Source organism: Tympanuchus pallidicinctus, unplaced genomic scaffold (genome assembly GCF_026119805.1).
Source record: "Tympanuchus pallidicinctus isolate F22 unplaced genomic scaffold, pur_lepc_1.0 scaffold3, whole genome shotgun sequence".
In the NCBI taxonomy this organism is placed as follows: Eukaryota; Metazoa; Chordata; class Aves; order Galliformes; family Phasianidae; genus Tympanuchus; species Tympanuchus pallidicinctus.
The window spans coordinates 47,237,600-47,256,383 of record NW_026294747.1 but is presented as its reverse complement, the minus strand read 5'-3'; the positions used below and the strand labels follow the sequence as shown (position 1 = coordinate 47,256,383).

Sequence of the window (18,784 nt, the reverse complement as noted above, 5' to 3'; positions counted from 1 at the left end):
CTATTGTCTTGAATAGTGTTTTAATACCTATTCAGTACCTGGAGATATCACCTCTACTTGAACTATACGAGGTCAGATCTTACCAGTCTTACTCAGACAGGTGTCACCATGGGTTGCGTCAGATGTTCTTTTCCAACCTGCATGATTCTGTGGTTCTATCAGTGGGTTTTGATGGTAAGAGCAGAAAGATGGTGGCTGCCTAGGAAGAATCAGGGGTTATGATTTTGTCCACTTCTGAACGTTTTCTGTAGTGACAAGGTACAAAAAGACGTGAGTTTCATCTGCTTCCCAGCTGGTCTAAGAAATCCCTATTGCCTTAATAAATCACCTTTTTCACAAGACGTAGCCGCGGGCCCATTTTTCAGCCTGGTTGTCTGCGTCAAGAAGCAAAACCAACAGAGCAGTAAGAATCTGAAATATTGTGCTGAAGAGTAGAGGTGTGATAACAAAACTGCTGACAAACAGTGAAATGTTTTATTGAGCACAGGTGAAGATCTTTCAATGGGATAATCTTTAGTGGAAGGGGAGGAAGCAGGAACACCCAGCATCCCATCGCATGAGGCTGAATGAGGCAGGTCGTGGTGAAGTGTAAGACTGGCAGAACATCTCTCCTTCCTATAAGACATTATCTTGGCTTTGGGAGAATCCCCTTGGGGTCGCTGCTTTTGGTGAGGGATGGAAGGGTCTTGTTGGCAGGATGGTGACAAAGCAAATAGAGCTGTGCTTTGCTTTTGTAAATCCTACTTGTAAATGTGTTTCCTGGGGAGGAATCGCAGCAGGAGGCCATTTTGCATTGCCCCAGCAGGGTGCAGGTACTGTGACTGAGGCAGCTGGGGGGCTCTGGAGCATCCTTGTTCCAAGGAGTGTGATGTTAACCTTTTCTTGCATCTCTGTTATGAACTGTACTAAGTCATTACATTTCTTACATCTGTTCAAGTGCTAAAGTAAGAAAAGCTTTGGTATAAGGCCTTAAATAGATGTGGCTCGATCCCAACCACGTTGCTACAATGCAAGCCTCTGCTCTGCATGCTCACGGTTTTGAGAAATAACATAAGTAGAAATAAAAACATTTGTTACTGTCAAAATAAATGCATAATTCATCTTACTTACCCCTCAGACAGCTTCCTCTGAAATCTCAAATGAGGATCAGAAAGGCTCCAGTGTTTCTGACTGTTTTTTAAAATGACGCTGCTCTGTGCTCTGCAGGCTGAGAGATTGTTTTGATTGTTGAAACAGTTTCTAATTTCTGTTTTAAAAAAGCTTCAGGAGCCAGGCAGTTCCTGCTCCATCAAAGGGCATTTAGTTAAAACAAGGTAGAGTGATTTGTCTTGCCTTAATTGAGCTGTAATGAGTATTAATTGGTTTGTCTACGTGGAGAAAACTTATTCAGCTAGATTGCATCACAGTTGATTCCAGATGGAGTGTGTTTTTTAAGATGGTAAATCTTGAGGACAGTGGGTAATATCAGTAATGCTCCTTCATGGGCTGGAATGCAGTCCTCTTACCTCTCATGGAGATAATGTGAGGAGCTATGTCCAATTAGTTCTTCAAAGGCTCTTTAAAGAAACAGGACTTCAGGTTTTACAGCTCTGTGAACAGTTTGGCTTGAAGCAATTACGTTGTGTAAGTGAGCGCTGCCAAATTATGGCACTCTTGGTGTGAGTTCTGTCAGTGTTGCTTGCTGGCTGCCTGCAGAGGTGCTGTGCTGGGGCCAGTCCTGGCCTCCTTCTGCTGCCCAAAGTGCTCCAGGAGTGGTGGCCAGTCTGATGTGTGCAAGGGTTGTGGGTGGGAGACATAAAGTTTTGAGGGGAAATCCTGTCTGGTGCCATCTGGTCAATTAAGGCAAACGTTGCTCATATAGTTGCAGCCCATGACCTTGAGGAGTGTGAGAAGAAGAGCATTTTGGTCCTGGTGTCATCCCATCACAGCTGACCAGACACACTCCTGAGTTGTTCTTCTCACATGTCTTTGACTTCCATCCTTGATACTGTACTTCATTGTGCCATGCATTCACAGACCTGTGTCCTACCCTGCATTATGGGGTAGGACGCAGTAGGACTCTGGTGATGCACCAGGTGGTGGTGGGGACTCAAAGTGGGTGCCGTATTGTTCTGTGAGATGATGGGCCAGTTGGGTGTGCCAGGGGTCTGGCTCGTGTTGCCAGGGTGAAAGCTCTTGGGCTGAAGGTGCAGCATTCCTCAAGGCTGACAGCAGGCTTTGACAAGGTGCTGAGACCATTCATTTTCCTAATCATTCCTAATAATGGGAATGAGGGGGTCCAAGCTGCCAACATTCCATCTCTGCTGCCTCTCTTGGGTGGGTCAGCGGGGCCATCCTCACCCCACGGCTGTGAGGGAGGCAGGCAAGGGGGGAAACTCACTGATAAGAGGAAGGTCAGAGGCAGAAAAATGCTGGGAATGTGTTTCTTGATCTAACGTGGGAGAGTCTCGGCCTGGAGTGTTACTGCCTGCTGTCATGGGATTCTTTAAACCTGAGATCAAGATGCAGGGGGCTCGTCTGGTGTCCACCTCAGCTCCAGGAGGCCCAGAAGATGGAGGCTATTTGTCTCCGAGCGTACGGTGTGGGTGGTGGTGGTTCTGAGCACTGTTTCTCAGCCTTTGCCTGACATGGAGCATCTCCTGCTGACAAAAGAGCTAAGTTGATTTTTTTCTACTTAAATTTTATGTTGCTGTGATGTGCTTTCTAACTGACATCAGACGTGGTTTGGGGTTCAGCAGTGTTGTGTGAAGAGTTCTAGCAAGTCTCAGAGCAGGCTTTTAATGCTAATGGTGACTGTGGTGTGCATTCCTTCCTGGAAGTATAGAGATTGCCTCCCCAGCATGTCCAAGGAATAGCTTTTTCTTTGCAAAGGATTTGAAAATAATTTTCTCACTGTTTCTTTTTCTTAGGCAGCTATGGCCAATCTCTTGGTCACTCCTTGTAGCTCTCAAGACCTAAACACAGCAGCTTCTGTGTCACTATTCAACCATTTAACATCAACTCTGTATAGATGTTAGCAATGCTAAAGCTACCACACGAAGAGCAATGCTAGTGAAGCTCAGGGTGTGAGCCTTTACTTTGAGCCATATACATATATCCCTGTGCTGGAGGGTAGGGATGCCAAAAATGACCTCCTTCAGCTTCTCTGCCCTTTGAGGGCACAGGGTGGGGAGGAGGGCTCAGAAGTAGTTCCCATAAGCTGTTGTTATTGCTGCTGTTTATACACAGTGTGGCATAGAGTTCCATATGTGGCACGATCAAAACATGAAACAATGATAAGAGATTACCAGGGGAGCGGTGGGGACACTGCTGCTTGTGAAGCAGACTTGAACTGCAAGCAGGAGAAAGACTCATTACAGGCTGATTTCTTTCTGTGTCTGCACGTGATCTGCAACACATACAGATCTGTAGTACTGTCTAGCATTTTTGCACTTGTTTATGCAAGTGTTGCTGTGTATACAAGGTATGCACACATAGGCTGTGCTCAGTCCGTGTCTCTGGAATCCCAGAAGGTGTCTTTTGACACTGCTTTGAATCCTTTTTTGGAGCTGGATGCCCCAGTATATTGAGATGAGTATCAGGAGCTGGTGTATTGGGATCACTGCATTCACTGCATAGGGGTGCTCACCTCTGCTGCACGTGCTTCTTGGTGAAGCTGGAGCATAGCTCAGGAGGACAGCTTATCTGGCCAGATCTGCAGATGGAGGCTTTGTATCAAGCACACAAATGGAAGAGGTGGGATTTCAGCGAGTCTTTTGATGGAGCTTGAAGTTGTTCTGGGCACTGCTAAGCCAAATGGGCATTACTGGGCTGAGCTGTGGGTACAAAAGGGGTGAAACTGTGCTCCATGAAAGATCCTTAAGGATTTTAAATTCCCTATCACCCTAATGGAGGATTGGGTCATTACTAATTCAGTAACTTCTTGAAGCTAGTGCTGAAATCCTGCTGACTAAAGTAGAGATCTGCAGCATTTTATTCTGCATTTCTGTATGCATGACTAAATTCTTGGCACTGTTTGCATGAGACCTCAGTTGGGAAGATGCTGTGGATCGATCGCACAACCTGCTTTGTTTGCCCTCTTTTCCTGAGATCTGTGGACCCCTCTTGTGGTTGAGCTTCTGTTGGGCAGACAGCTTGCCATCTCTGCAGCTGAAGGCAACGCTGTTGTGAATCTTTAGGCCACTAAAGCCATTCACTGAACTTACACAGCTCCCTATGGTGTTGTCTTATGCTTTTTTTATGAGGATTTATTTGGATTTCCTGATTTTGTACAAAGCATTATCAAAACAAAGCCGTGAACATGTTTCCTCTGAGAATGCGCGTGCTTGAGTTGGGCACTTTACTCTGATGGGTCCCGCTGTTCCTTTATTTGTGGTTTGGCTCTTGTCTATGGTAGAGCTTCTCCAAGCATATTCCAATTTTTCTCTTGACTGGTCAAAGAACTCTCAGTGCTTAGTGGTAGATTGCATGCTAGCTCTTCTGCAAAACTGCCCAAAGAGTGGCCAAGAAAGTGCATTCAGGCTTGCACTGAGTGCCTTTGGCAGGTGCTGGCACAGAGGAAGATAAGCCTTTTGGCACAGAGCGAGCCTAAACCTTACACATGTGCATGTGCACGTGTTTCTGTGTGCAGAGATGAAGCTGAGGGTGCCTGCTGACCATGGCAAGCTGGTCCGGAATGGAGCCGGCCGCAGCCCTGTGCTGTGTAACACTCTGTTCCTCTCTGATTCATGCTCAGCGTGAGGTCCTTTGGCTGAATAGTGGCTTTTGCAGTCATTCTGTAATAATTGAAATGAAGGAAAGCATAATTCCATTTCACAGAGCCCTTTCAGCAGAGATTGTTCAGGTTTCTTTTTCATATGCTAAAGCTGCAGAACTCCCTCCTTCTTATTCTCTTGCTGTAACAATTCACAGCCTCCGCTCTCAAAATTGTGAGTGGAGAAGTGTTACAGGCATACAGGTGGATGGAGGCAGTTGGTGCAAACTGTTAAGCTCTAACGGAAATGGCTAAAAGGTTTCTCCTAAGTTCCTTTAATATCTGTAAAATTTGCAGATGTATTGGTTCAAAGCATATTTCAAAACAAAAAGCAGATGTTTTGGTTAGCAGTAAGCTCCATGCAAAAAGTTATCTTTTTGGAAAGTTATCTTCTGTGCCAGGTCACCCTCCTTGATGTTGCTGTCTTACTGTCAGGGTAAATTTGCCATTCAATTCCTTCAGGATGAAAATTGCTGTACTATGTGGGGTTGTGCTGTACTTTGCTTTCCTGTTTCTGTCATATAGTTCCACTAGAAAAAAGAGGTCTCATGGGTAGGCATTTCAGCTGTATGCTGCAGGATGTGTGTGCTTCAGCTTGGAGCCTGGCTGTATGTCTCATACCCTGTTACTGTGCTGGGAACTCTGGCACAGATTTTATTTCTGTGGATTTTATCAGCTGGTTTTGAAAGAAAAAAAGCATGTGTTTAAGGGGTTGGTTTATCTGAACCTGAGTTGAGGCATCTTGTTCTGCCGTTGAGTATTTTGGTGCATTTTAGATGAATGAGAGCATCTTTCAAAGCTCAGAAATTGTTTGAGGAAAAATTATGGGACTCCTTCCTTTTTTCCCTTTCCCTCAGATTGATGGCACTGATGGATTCACAGAAGGAGCTGCTGTTACCAAATTTCAGCTCTTGCGTGGGAAAAAACAATCTTGCTGGAGTCTCCTCCTTACCCATCATGCTTGTAGTCAGTAGTTCTTTTCCAAACTTGTGTTCCACAGGGGGAAGAAATGCCTTGCCATGTGACAGCACTTACCTCTAACACAAGAAATTGAAATACATCTTTTCTTTTTTCCTAAAGATTCATCTTCCAACTACATCAGACAACTTGAAACAAAAGTGAAACTGCTGGAGGATGATAACAAGCTTCTCTCTCAGGTATGTTATTTATTTCCTAGTAGGTATTAATGTGGCCTCAAGCTCTGATCTCTGGTTTCTGTGTAATTGCCTGCCCACCTGAATTCAGTAGGGATTTTTTACAAGGTGAAGAGCATAATGCTGTGAACTCCCTGATAATGGAACTCGGTTTTCTGTTGCTATGCACCTTCAGCAGTAATGCTACCTCAAAATTGGCTATAGAGAAAAGAATGGCAAATTCTCTGTTAGCCTCCCTGTGTGTGTTGAGGAGGAGTACATCTGGATGTGCACAGAGGGTGGGCAGGGGGTCTCTGCTGGCACAGCAGCAGCAGTACACGCGCTGTGCTGGCACGTGGGCACCTCCATGCAGTATGAGGCCCTGGCGTCACTGGTGTCCTTGCTCTGGGATTTTGCCTTGCTTGCCCATTTACATTTGCTTTTATCTTGTTGAATGAGAAGGCTGTAGTAAAAGAACAGCCTTGGGAGCAGTTTTGTGCAGTGCTGGCTCACAGCTTTTATTTGTGATCTCGCTGAAAGCAGAGCAGGCATCTTCAAAACTGGCACTTTTTGCTTGCATCCATCCTTCAAAGTCTACTTCACGTGCCGCTGGGCTTTTGATCGCTCCTTGTGCTTACCTATCTATATATAGGAATGTCAAGCAGTAGGAAGAAAACAATCCTTCTGTTTGATATGTCCCCTGGATCCCCTACAACACAGCACTCTTTGTAAAGAGGGGGCAGCTCTGCTGAAATCAGTGAAGAGCTGTCTATTTAAACCATCAGAAGAGTTCCTCTTTTTTTCCATTTCCTCTGCATCTTTTCACTGTTGCACTGTTCTACTTCCCTGGCATGTTAAATATTTTTTTTTTTCCATAAACTTTGCTTCTTACTTCAAGCACTAAATTTTGGAATAGTTTTGCTCCAAAACTTTTTTTATCAGTTTTTTTTCTTTTTATTTTTTTTCTTTGCATTTCATTGAGTCTGAAAAACAGACTGCTCTGCCATCTTCCTTTTGTTCTGTTTCCAAAATATTCCTGTTAATAAAATTGAAAAGGAGGCTATGTGCTTACTGAAATATCAATAAAATAATTCTGGTAAGTTATAATTTTATTGAAACCCACATTTTGACCACATTGTGGGTTTTTAAAAATTGCCCCAAGTTTCAAGTTTCCTTGTTGATATTGCCACCTGTGATGCATGGAGCACGGAGCACCGAAGGGTTAAAACCCCCAAATGACACTCAACAACAGCTACTGAGTGACTTCAAGTATTAATCAATTGCTAATTTAATTTTAACTCCCTCTGTCTTTCTCCCAACCCCTGTGCTGGCGGGTGGTAGCTGAAGCCCCGAGATGATTCCATTGGAGATATCGATAACCAGATGGGCTGTGTGTGTGCAGCTGCCAGGGACACACATGGATTTGGGGATGGGCTCTGCTCAGTGTGCCCTTGGCCTGGCTTCATCCTGCCATGGCCGAGCACGGCATTCTGCTGGTCTATCTTCTGAAGTAAACAACAAACAAAAAAAAAACCCAACCAACCAAACAAACCCAACAGTAATTAACAGGAGGCTCAGCCCTTTTGCCTTTATGCTTCATTTTCAGATTCCACCAACTATGGACAAAAAGAGCAAGAAGAGCAAGGAAAACTTGTCTCTGCACACACTCACATGCATATGTACACATTGTTCCCAGTACTTTCCCGGAAGAGTGTAATAATCCACTTAACCACACTTTCTTGCTTCATCTCATTGGAAGGTGTTTAGCTGTTACCATGTGGATCTTGGGCTAAGACTCAAAGGACTCAAAAAGGATCCTGGCAACAATTCTCTTGTTTTTGAACTTGCCAGGTGATCCTGGCAGTTTGAACTCGGCAATGCCAAACCAGCTTGTCAATACCAGAGTCACATTTTAACTCAGCCTGGCTTCCTCCCTGGGAGTATTGACATTGCAATAATATTTGCAGTCTGATGTCAAGAAGTTCTATCACCACTGTGCTGAGGGGTGATGAAACCTGACGTCCTAAGTAACAAACAGTGCCTGTGCATTAAGGGATTAACAAATCAGTGGTGGTTATGGAAGTCTTCTGGCTGCTTTCCAAGTGCTAAACACAGAGCTAAAATAGTGCTTCATCCAGAGAAACCTGAGAAGCCTGGTGCTGCAGATGATATTGTGAGCTTGATGGGAGGATTTATATTACAGTGACTTCGTGAGACAGTGTACCTCTGCTAGCTAAGGCATCCTGAGTGAGATCTGTTGCTTTATCTTTCTTGGTGTCTGCCAGGTGAGGCTATGCTGAGATGTGATGATTATCTTCACGTGCAAGGATTGTAGAATCATAGAATATCCTGAACTGGGAGGGACCTGTGAAGATCCTCGAGTCCAACTCCTGGCTTCACACAGGACCACCCAAAATCAGACAGTATGACTGAGAGTTGTCCAGATAATTCTTGAATTTTTTGCAAGCTTGGTAACACAAGCAAGAGCTTGTTGAGAGGGATTGGAGAGCTTCCCAACGTGTGCTGGAATTGCTGCCTTGCCTGGTGCATGTTACCAGCACCCAAGCGTGCTGTGATTCACTTCGCTCTTCTGGTGACTCATTGGAAGAGATTAATGGAGAAGGCTGTTCCTTCTCTTGTGTGGTAAGGAAGTGCCATCTCTCATGAGCTGCACTTTGTGATAGGAGGAAAATAAATGAAGAAGTGAATTTTTTTATGATAGCCATATATGGATTTTTTTTTGTTTTTGTTTTCACTTTTTTTTTTCTTTCTAGGGAAGATTATGTGTATTTCCAGTTGGGAAATGAACTTCTCAAATTGCTCACCCATCAGTAATCACTGCTTTTCCCATCCTCCTTTCTCTGGAAAGAAAACTGGAGAAATGGCTCCAGTTTGATACTGTCATGGACTTAGGTTTACACTATGTTGTTTTGGTGACATGGCTGTGAAAGTGACAGCGAATGGCACCACTGTGCTGGCAAAGCACCTGGCAGCAGTTCTGACAACACACAGATCTTGTTGCCTGGTTTATATTGATTGGAGAGAGGTTCTACCAAAGGCCACTACTGAGAAGCTGTCTGTGGGATAACCCCAGTAGCAAGGACCTCACAGTGTCTTGGAGCTGATGGTGCCACCCTTTCTTACAAGTGGAGGTGGCTTCTGTCCTGCAAACACAAGACCAGGTAAGGGGAGTGGCTCACGCTGTGCACCCAAGGAGCCTCTGTGCCAGCCTCACTGTGGCTAGCATTTTAACGTGGCAAGGTGTGGTAGCAATCCTTGCCTAGTTTCCAGCTTCCTTTTATAGGAGAACAATCCAAATATGTTTCTTGTGTATGGGTTTAAGTGACAACTTTATTTTCTCAAGTTCTAGTTGAAGTGTAATGAACAAGGATGTAAGCTCTCAGGAACGTTGGGTGTTGGCTGTAGAGAGCTTTGCAGGCATCTCTTTTGTTGTCTGAAATTCTCCAGGGAAGAAGTGTGCTGCATTCTGCTGTGTGAGGGGATTTAATCTGTTCCACAGCGTGTGTGAGAAATCCTGTTTTTCCTCTGTCTTTGAGGACAATGTCCTGGAGAGCTGAACATTCTGTTGCAGCCTTTGGTTGGGGAGATGAGGGAACCTTCCATATTACAGAAATACAACCCCTGTGATGAGAGATCATATTTACTTTTTGTTGCTGAGCTGAAAGTGTCCAAGTTGAAAATAAACCCCTTAAGCCACATCACAATGCCCCTTAAACTAAAAATGAATTGGTAATTATGTGCTTTTCCCTCAAGATTGGAGAAACCTATATTTAACAGCTTTGGGAGCTCCAAAGGTCAGTTCTGGGCAGTTTTGCGACTAATGCATGCGTTTTAGAGATAATAACAGTGATGAACTTTTGGCCATCATTAGGGTTATTATTTTATGTTTTCACATCGTTCTGTACAATGGTAAGAATTAAGCACTTACAACTAAAATTGCAGAATGTGTAGGCTTCATGGGCTTGTCCACTCTTCTCACTTCTTGCAATGAAGTCCTGTGCATTGTGGGCTTGGTGTGTCTCTGCTGATCCCAGTCCAGATTTTCCCTTCAGGGTGGGCATGCTGGAAGCATTTTCCTACTCAGAGAAGCCCAGGACATGTTGCACACCTTGGCTTCAGAAAGCCCAGCTTGGAGGGAGGAGATACTCAGGGCAGCAGTGAGTGGCCAGACGTTTAGCAATGATATCGTGATGTTTCTTTGAGGAAGTATGCCAGGAGCATTTGTGCTGAGCAGAAATAAGAAAAATTCTTCTCCTGGGAGGGGGCAACCCTGGGGAGTTACCAGGAACATCTGAATATTTAATTAAATCACCACATAGACTCAGTCTTAGCAGCACCTCAGCGGCTGCCTGCCTGCTGATGGGGGTTGAGAGTATCCCTGGGAGACCCCTTCTTATGCCAAAACAAAATCCTGGAAATTGTGCTTAGCCTTCTTTTTAAGAAGCTGTATGCTTAGCCTGAGTTCTGTGCACTTGTGACAGGCATGCACCCAGCAAGCAATTTCTGGCACATTGTTCTGAAAACGAGGAGAAGAAAATGGACCCCAGGACTTCAGGGAGCTGAGGGGTCAACAGTGCCACGCAGGATAAGGATGTTATGGATTAGGATAAATGCGGTTCCATGGAGTTCAGTTTCTTCCTGAAGAATGGAGGATGGAGGAGAGGAAGGAATTGCACACAGTGTGCTGGCTGGCTACAGGAGAATCAGGCTGCAATTTCTTCTCTTGTTTGATGATCACTCTGTTGTGTGCCAAGCCTGCTGTTAACAGTTCTTGCTTGTGCACTTTTCTCAGGGCTGGGATCAGGTCCTCACATTGGGGCCTCTCCTTGAACCACAGTTTCACAGGTTTGTTGTGAGGCTGTTACGTGTGCTGGGAGTGCTGTGTGTGCTCGCCACAATGGAGCAAAATTACAAACCTGTCTTATTTCCCCAATGCCTACCTGGTGTTTGTGTGTGAGAAGGATGAGGATAATTGCTTTAATTTGAAGTATCACAAGGGAAATAGGGTTTTTTGTAATGGAGAGCAAGTCAGACGTGAAAGCTTTCCAATGCACTTAGTCTCCATTTAAATTCAGAATGCTGAAGATGACATGCTCTGAGGTACTGTATTCTTATTCTCGTGCACTGTGTAAATGTTTACCTGCATACTGATTTTAATTAATTAAAAAGAAGATGCACATTTGGGTCCTCATTCAAATATTCATTTCCAGTAAATGAGGACTGTCTACAGAATTCCACTCTCTTTGAGGTATAGCTTATACAGAACCACATTGTTATGAGTGTCTGTTGCACTCACCAAAACTGGGAGATTTTGTATTGCTGTAGAATAGTGTGAGTATGAGAGAAACTTACACGGAGATCTTCCATGCCCCATTTGTTTCTGTTCTGGGTGAGCAAGAACACTGGGTTTAATGAGGCTCAGTTCAACCTCCAGCTGTGAAATGCAAGATTAGTCATATCCTGTGCTTAACCAGTTTTGTAACACTTTCCCCAGATTCCACTTTTTTCTGCTTATAAGGACAGGATTGGGAAAAAAAGCTGTTAATTACAGCTAGATTGGGCTACAAAGTAACATTATTTTGTGTCTTTGTAGCATGTAGAGAGGTTCAAAGTACGCAGCTTCTCAGTGATCAGTCAGCCTGATAAAGACTGAAAAATGATTTTCAAAGAGAAACTAAGCATTGGTTGCAGAAGCTTAAAAACAGACTTCTGGAAGAAGTTCAGTGCTGAATTCTAGACAAAAAAAAAAAAGGGGGGAAAAAAAAAAAAGACTTTAGCCAAAACTACGTGTTTCCAGTTATGTTTTGCTTTTCATAAAGTCAAAAATGTAAATCTAGAACTACGTAGCAGACTTTTAAAGACATTCAAACTATCTCATCAAAAATTAGACTTGTTTCAGCTGATTCTTCCCACCTGTTTCGTTTTGGTGCAACAAAGTGGTTTGAATATTTGAGTGATCCACCAGAAGAGAGGAGCTTGAGTTTCCATTCTGCCTTGAGCACTGCTTAGAAAGGAGAAATGGCCAGCAGAGTGCTTGGTTGCAGTGTTAGCTAAAGCCTGCAGGGGATTTAGGTCTTTGTTGTCCTCACTCCTAGCCCTTTTATTTGATGGGATATGAGGAACTCCATCTGCAGAGCTTTGGCCAGGAGCTGCGGGGGTTCCCTTTGGCCTCTAGCCTGGAGCACAGCTGAGAAAAGAAAATGCAAGGTGCTATGAGGGCATGGTCCTGAGTTTGTTTATTTGAGCAATGCTGCATCTACATGTACTCACACAGTGGAACTAGGGCAGCATTCCTTAACTTCTGCATCGATTTACTAACGAAGAGACTGATTTTGCTGCTAATGAACCACGGATGGGCTCCATTAATCTGCAACTCCTAAACTTATTGCTTACAAGCCACAGGCCAGATGAGGGCTACGTGGAATGTCAATGCTTATAGCTCCATTTGGCATGTTAACTAGTGAGCTGCATTTCTATTTGGGTTATAGGCTGTACTGTGTGAATCTCAGTCCTTGTCCTCTCTTGAGCAAAGCCTGCCAGTTGTGTGATTATAATTATATACTGCAATTTGGTTTGAGCTGATTATCTGAGCCTCCAATGAGTTGTGGAGCTGATCTTTCTCTGCTGGTCAAAAACAAGAGGAAAAAGGTGCAGACACACTTGAATATTAACAGCATGTTGAAGTTCTCGCCTCAGTTGCTACAGAGAATGGAGGGGTTTAAAACTTGCACTGCTTTTATTGCTCATACTCCACTTTTTTTTTTCTGGTAGTGGTTTTACATAGTAAAATTTGCTAGGCCTCTTACTGACCATCTCTCCCAAAATGTTAGTTCCCCCAGTGGTAGAGAATTCCAGTGTGGTTTTTTTTTGTTTTTTTTTTAACCACTGAAGCAGGTGAAATCTGTGGCTTTGCCCCTTCAACTTGTACTTGTGCAGTTCGTGATAATGAGGGAGAATCTGAGGATCAGTGGGAGTGGAATGCTGATTCCTGAGCTGTGTTCGTGACCTGCTGGTTGAGCACCAGAGAGGGAATTGGGAAACAGTGTGATTGGAACACCTTGGTCCTCCAAGGCCTTTACCACCAGCATAAGGAACGATCTCAGGGTGTGCTGTGTGGACAACAGGGATATGAGCCAGCATAAAGGAATTTAATCTCTCCTGTTTCTGGAGGCTCGTATGACATGAAAGATGTTAAATAGTTTTAATCTCATTCCTTATTTTTTTTTCTTGTTTGCAGAATCCTTAAGAAATCAAGCACGTTGACTTTTTTTAAATTGCTTTCTCATGTGTGTGGTTTCCAGCTTGCCTGATAAATGCCACTGGAGCTAATGGGACTCTTCATGTATACTTAAAGTCAGATGCGTGCTTTGCTGAGCTTATTTTTGCTTGAATGTCTTGTAGTGATAACAGCAATTACAGAGCTTTGATTCAATTATTACCTAGCTTCACACAGTGAAATTGCGCATCCCTCGACTTCCTGGTGCATGAGACCCTAAAACATTGACTAATGAGATAAAGGGGCAATCTTTGTGCTAGGCGATGCGGTAGGGGATGTTCAGCAGTAGGATCAGCTGTTGTGTGCTCAGTCACCAGGTTCTCTGCTGACTTATTGCAGCATTTCTTTCACTTAGTTTGAGATGTGTTTCTGCTTTGCTGTACCTCAATAGTGTGAAGAGTTGCTCTGCTGGACTTTGGAGAACTTGGGTCAGGTTGTCCTTACAGACTGCTTTGTTCTGATACTGCTGTTCAGCTCTGTGGGTCTTAAAATATCGGTATTGTGAGTGAAAGCAAGGTGCTTGAACTTAGTCAGCTGTTTGGGGTCACCATGCTTAAAATTGGGTTAATAAGATGATAAGAAGTCTGTGCAGATAATAATAGTTTCTGCAAGGCTTCATTAATATGGGAAAATGGGGTTGAAGTTCAAATAGTTGTATTATCTATGTCAAATGTTGCATGTAAGAACAGCTTACTTTGATCTGCGGTATTGACAGAAATTAATTCAAGATGATAAAATATGTTTTTGTTTGTTTGTTTAAGGTTCTAAATGTCTGTATAATGTTCTTCTATTCCCTTCTAGCTGACTGACTGCAGCAGCTTGCCATGAAATTTCAGTAAGGTAGAGATAGCTGATGCACCCATAAACAACTTTTTGGATCTGGGGGCTGCCTCTTCATAGTGGTGCTGGTTGTTTGGAGCTCTGGTTGCTTGTTCTTTCACATGCTAATATGGGCCATTTCTAGTTTTTAATTATCTGAATGTATTAAATATGCCTCTAATTATTTATTTCCATCCTGTACTTGTGCAAAAGATGTTTGTTAGTAAAATCTTGGGTTTCGACCAGCTACAAATCAAATTTACCCATATGAGAAGTTGGTAAGTTTTAGTAAATTGCTTCAGGAGCAGCATGTGTTAGGAATAAGAGGAAAAGATTTCGAGCTAAACCTTCCATTTAATTACCCTGTTGCAAACAATGGGTTGCTGAGTGACAAAATTGATGCAGTTTCAATTACTGGGACAATTATGGTGTAGAAAATTGTTGCCAGTGGGTTTAAGAATTTATACTGCAGTGACAAGCAAGTAATTCAGGTAATGGGCAGTACAGCAGTCCATAAAGATGAAGGCAGCCCAACTCACTGAGCTGAAATAAACCCTTCCTCCTTTTTTATAATCACAAAAATAACCAAAAGCCAAGGCTTCAGAAAAGGTTTTCATGAGAGTTTCCATCAAAGATTTATGGGTAGAAGCAGAATGCAAAGAATGTTTTTTTTTTTTCATGTGCACAGTTTCTCATATAGAGAATTCACTACATTGTAAGACCAGATTCTTATGGACGTACATGGTTAGTATGGGGTGCTTGCTCTATAGTCAGGGACCAGTTTCACCATAATGTTTACACTAGAATCATAGAATCATTAAGGTTGGAAAAGACCTTTGAGATCCTCTGGTCCAAGCTCAGCCCACCCCCACGTGCCCACTAACCACGTCTGTCGGTGCCACATCTCCATGTTTCTTGAACACTCCAAGGATGGTGGCTCCCCCACCTCCCAGGGCAGCCTGTCAGTGCGTTACTGCTGTTTCTGAGAAGAAATTTTTCCTAATACCCAACCTGAGCCTCTCCTGGTGCAACTTAAGGCTGTTACCTCTTGTAAACTACAGCTGAAGGGAATCCTGTGCTTTGTGAAAGAATGGAGTAGCCACTAAAGAATGGAAATTGCTTTTCTCTCTCTAAGAGCTGGGTGTTGGTATGGCATAATAATTTGTCAGAAGAAAATCTAATGAACTGATGTCAAAAAATGGATGTTATGTTACCAGTACTGAATTCATCACAATATTCCGTCTCCTTTAGTTGTGTTTAAGACGCTTAATTTCTCTAAAGTTATGTTTATCAGGGGAGAAATTCTTAATGAACTTGATGTGTATGTAATCTGCTATCTCTTGAACTTGGTACCAGTTGTAGGGAATGCTGATAGTCATAAAGCCCTTGAACTCACACTTCTCTGGGCTGTCTGCTGTTGGTGACTCATGTGGGGTTGATCCCGCTCTTAGTACTGGACATGTTTCCCTTTCCCTTCATTCAGGGACTTCCCAGAGGTAAACAGAAAAGAGTTGGATGAAGCTTTGTGTGAAACCTGGTCTTCGAATTGGTGCTTAGTTTTCTTCTGCGTGGCATGGGGACAGGAGTGGAAGCTTTCACAGGGCTGAAGATTACAAATGAGTTAAGAAGTGACGCGAGCAGCATCTCAGGTGCTCAGCCATAGCCTCAGGTTCCAGCAGGACGGTCCCTCTTGGCTCTTGCTGCATTCTGGGAGGACGTGGGTCTCCAGCAGTCTAGCACCACATCACATCTGCCAAGCTCCTGTTTGGAGTTCTCAGAGGCACATGGTGCTTGTGGGTGCACCTGAGTTGCTACAAGGTGACCCCATGTTCCGGGAGAGAAGGGAAGCTGTGATTCTTAGTAAAGGCTTTATTATTTCCCTAGAGCACAGAGTCAAACTGATCATTTATGATTGCTCTTCCTTTTTTAACCTCTGTTCAGCCTTCAGCTGTAATGACTTAGTGAAAGGAGAAAATAGTGTTTTCAATTAAAGGCTACTTATGTAACGACCCTATTTTGAATGCTAATTCATGAATTACTGGAAGCTGACAGCGTCGCTTTTTAATTTTTCTCAGCCACTTCAGCACATAATTTTAATTGAAATCGTTCAGGGTTTTTTTGCTAATATCTTTCAGAAATGCTGAAAGTATCTGTCAAGTAAATTTCTGTCTCTTGCTGCATTTAACTTCTGTTGAGAACGGTCCATTTTGCTAGATCAAAGTGTTGCAGAATTAAATGCCTATCTTCTTTCTTTTCTCCCTTCCAGCAGAAGTAACACTGAAGCGTAACAGAAAAGATAATTTGTCTAACTTGTCTATAAGTTTTCAGTGCTTTATCTTCACAGTTGGTTCAACATGGCCATAGCAGTGATCTGACTTTACTGGACAGAAACAGGAAGGAAAATAAATGTTTCTTCATAGTAACTTGACCTTAAAATACTGCAAGCACCATCCATCCTCTTGTGTTATTTGTGTTATTTTCAAATTGAATCACTCAGCACATCAGGTCAAAAAGTCAAAGGGTACCATTTCTTCTCCCTGATAGAAGAATGGAAGGCTTTGATAGGTGCAAGTGTTTGCTGGTGGTTTTTTTTTTTTTTTTTTAATGTAATTCTAAGGCTTGCTAAGCACCTTCACTTCTAAGGTGTTTAAATGAGAAATTATTTTGTGTGGAAAATACTTGCCACTTTCCACCCATGGCAGTCATCAAATTACTTCTATTTTCTAGGGAGACAGGAAGGTGGGTCTACAGTTCATTTTTAATAAAAATATGGTTTCTTTGTTATATTCTTTTCTCACTGACATGTGTAGGTAAAATTCTTCCCCTGCCAGGAGGGGCATGTTTAGGTCCATCACTGTCTTAGCAGGGCTGGCAAAGATTTCAGGCGTTGGTCCAACGGCAGTATATTCTGAGGTCAGTTCAAGTTCTGCTTAACTGAAAAATATAGCAATAAATGTCACATCCTTATTTCCAAATGATAAAGAGTTATTGTGTCTGGAGGACTGCTGTGGAGCTGTCGGTGGTATGCTGTCAGGGTGGTATGCAGGCTTCTTCCTATGCTCATCAGCTGGTAAGGGGAGGCAGCAATGTGCAGTGGCATCAGGTTAGACCTAGGGGAGATGTTGCACTTCTGTACAGCTCTGAGATATTTCTCTATTTCTTTTCCATTTCCTCTTTTTTTTTTCAGTTTTTATTTAAACGTTTGAATGAGACAAGTGTTTGACAAAAAATCTCAGTAAAAGAGCAAGAGGCACTCCAGAGTCACCAGTGCCTGGTTGTTGGAATTTGCAGGGATAAGGGCATTTTGGGATGCACAAGTTGTAAATTTGAATGGGTTGAGACTGATTATGTGCCTCACATATCCTCCTGCAGTTTCCATTTCTTTTAGCGTCCCTCACCTCCCACTGCACCTGAGGCTAGAAAACATGCCCCCCAGAAGTTCCATCAGATCAGCACTCTCCTATGGAGAGTTTTGGTACAAATGAGAATTATTTTGGTGATACACTTATTGAAACCTCTCTGGAACAGGCTGCCCAGGGAGGTGGTGGAGTCACCAACCCTGGAAGTGTTTAAGAAATATTTAGATGTAGTACTGAGGGATGTGGTTTAATGAGAAATATTGGTGATAGGTGGTTGATCAAACTGGATGATCTTAGAGGTCTTTTCCAAACTTGGTGATTCTATGAAACAGGAAGTGATTTTTACCTGAAAGGTAATTTATTACAGGCACCTTGCACATTAATTGAGATGATCTCCAACAATGATGATAAATGGGGATGATCAGTGATTGTACTTTTAATGCTGTTCTGACTGGAAAAGCAATTTGGGCTCCACTTAGATCTCAGTAATGAAAACTGGGTAAAGTAATAAGAGATTTCATTTTGTGAATGAATTGACAATGCAAATACCAGGATTTTTAATTTAGGCTTAAGTGGAGTAATGGCTACTCATTCTGATGCATCATTAGTCATATTGCTTTTTAATAAGGGTTTCACTTTCTTTTTCTGGTTAGCTCCACACTGATAGCCAAGTCCAATGAATGTATAAATGTTTGAGAGGTCTGATAAATATGCATCACTACGCTATTTTAATTTAAAAAGAAGAAAAAGCAATTTTCCTTCTATGGCCAAAAAAAAAAAAAAAGAGCTTTTGCTTTTAGTTCAAGAAAAATAAATAGTGCAGAACTGTGACTGTTAAGTTGTTGCAAAAACATCTCAATGCAATTTGAAACACATTCTAAAAAGTGCAGAAGTAAAACTGCGTTGAGCAGAGTGCTCCTGAAAGGGACTGGCTGTCCTGCTGACAGCAATAGGAAAAGTAGGAAACCATAGTGACAGCAGGAGGAAAAAATGGTTCTTTGGTCATCTCCAACACAGATGAATAATGGAAAGCGATGATTTTTCTAGCCCTACTGAATTCACCCTACACCCCATTCCTCTTCTGAGTATTTCTCTGTCCAGCCTTTTTGTTTCTTAAGATTTGTTTTCTATTCTTTGCTTGCTCCTTTTTTTTTTTTTCTTTTTTTCTCCTTCCTACTCTTTAATTAAGGGCTCGTTTTGATGTTCATTGAACTTAGTGGGGATCTTGCCATCAAACTGAGTGCGTTAGATCAGATTCATCAGCATTAGTCGCTGAAACAACCTAACGATAGTTTTGTCACACAAATTCACTGTCGTAAATGGGATTTGTTTAAAAAAAGGAATTGAACCAATCCATTAGGAACACTTGAGCAGAGTTTTGACTGTATCTGTGTATTTACCAACACAATTTGAATCAATTTAA

General features: G+C 42.7%; 1 protein-coding gene across 3 annotated transcripts in view; it reads left to right on the top strand.

Annotated features, from left to right (window-relative positions):
* The window catches only part of CCDC85C (coiled-coil domain containing 85C), a 101,207-nt gene that overhangs the window by 56,258 nt on the left and 26,165 nt on the right, over window positions 1-18,784 (top strand). For 2 of the 3 annotated variants that reach the window (XM_052693370.1, XM_052693369.1), the window contains exon 2: window positions 5,834-5,910. In XM_052693370.1, the coding sequence (XP_052549330.1) occupies window positions 5,834-5,910 (77 nt within the window). Of the gene's footprint in view, window positions 1-5,833; window positions 5,911-7,492; window positions 8,324-18,784 lie in introns of those variants that run through there. The other variant, XM_052693371.1, reaches the window with a different exon arrangement.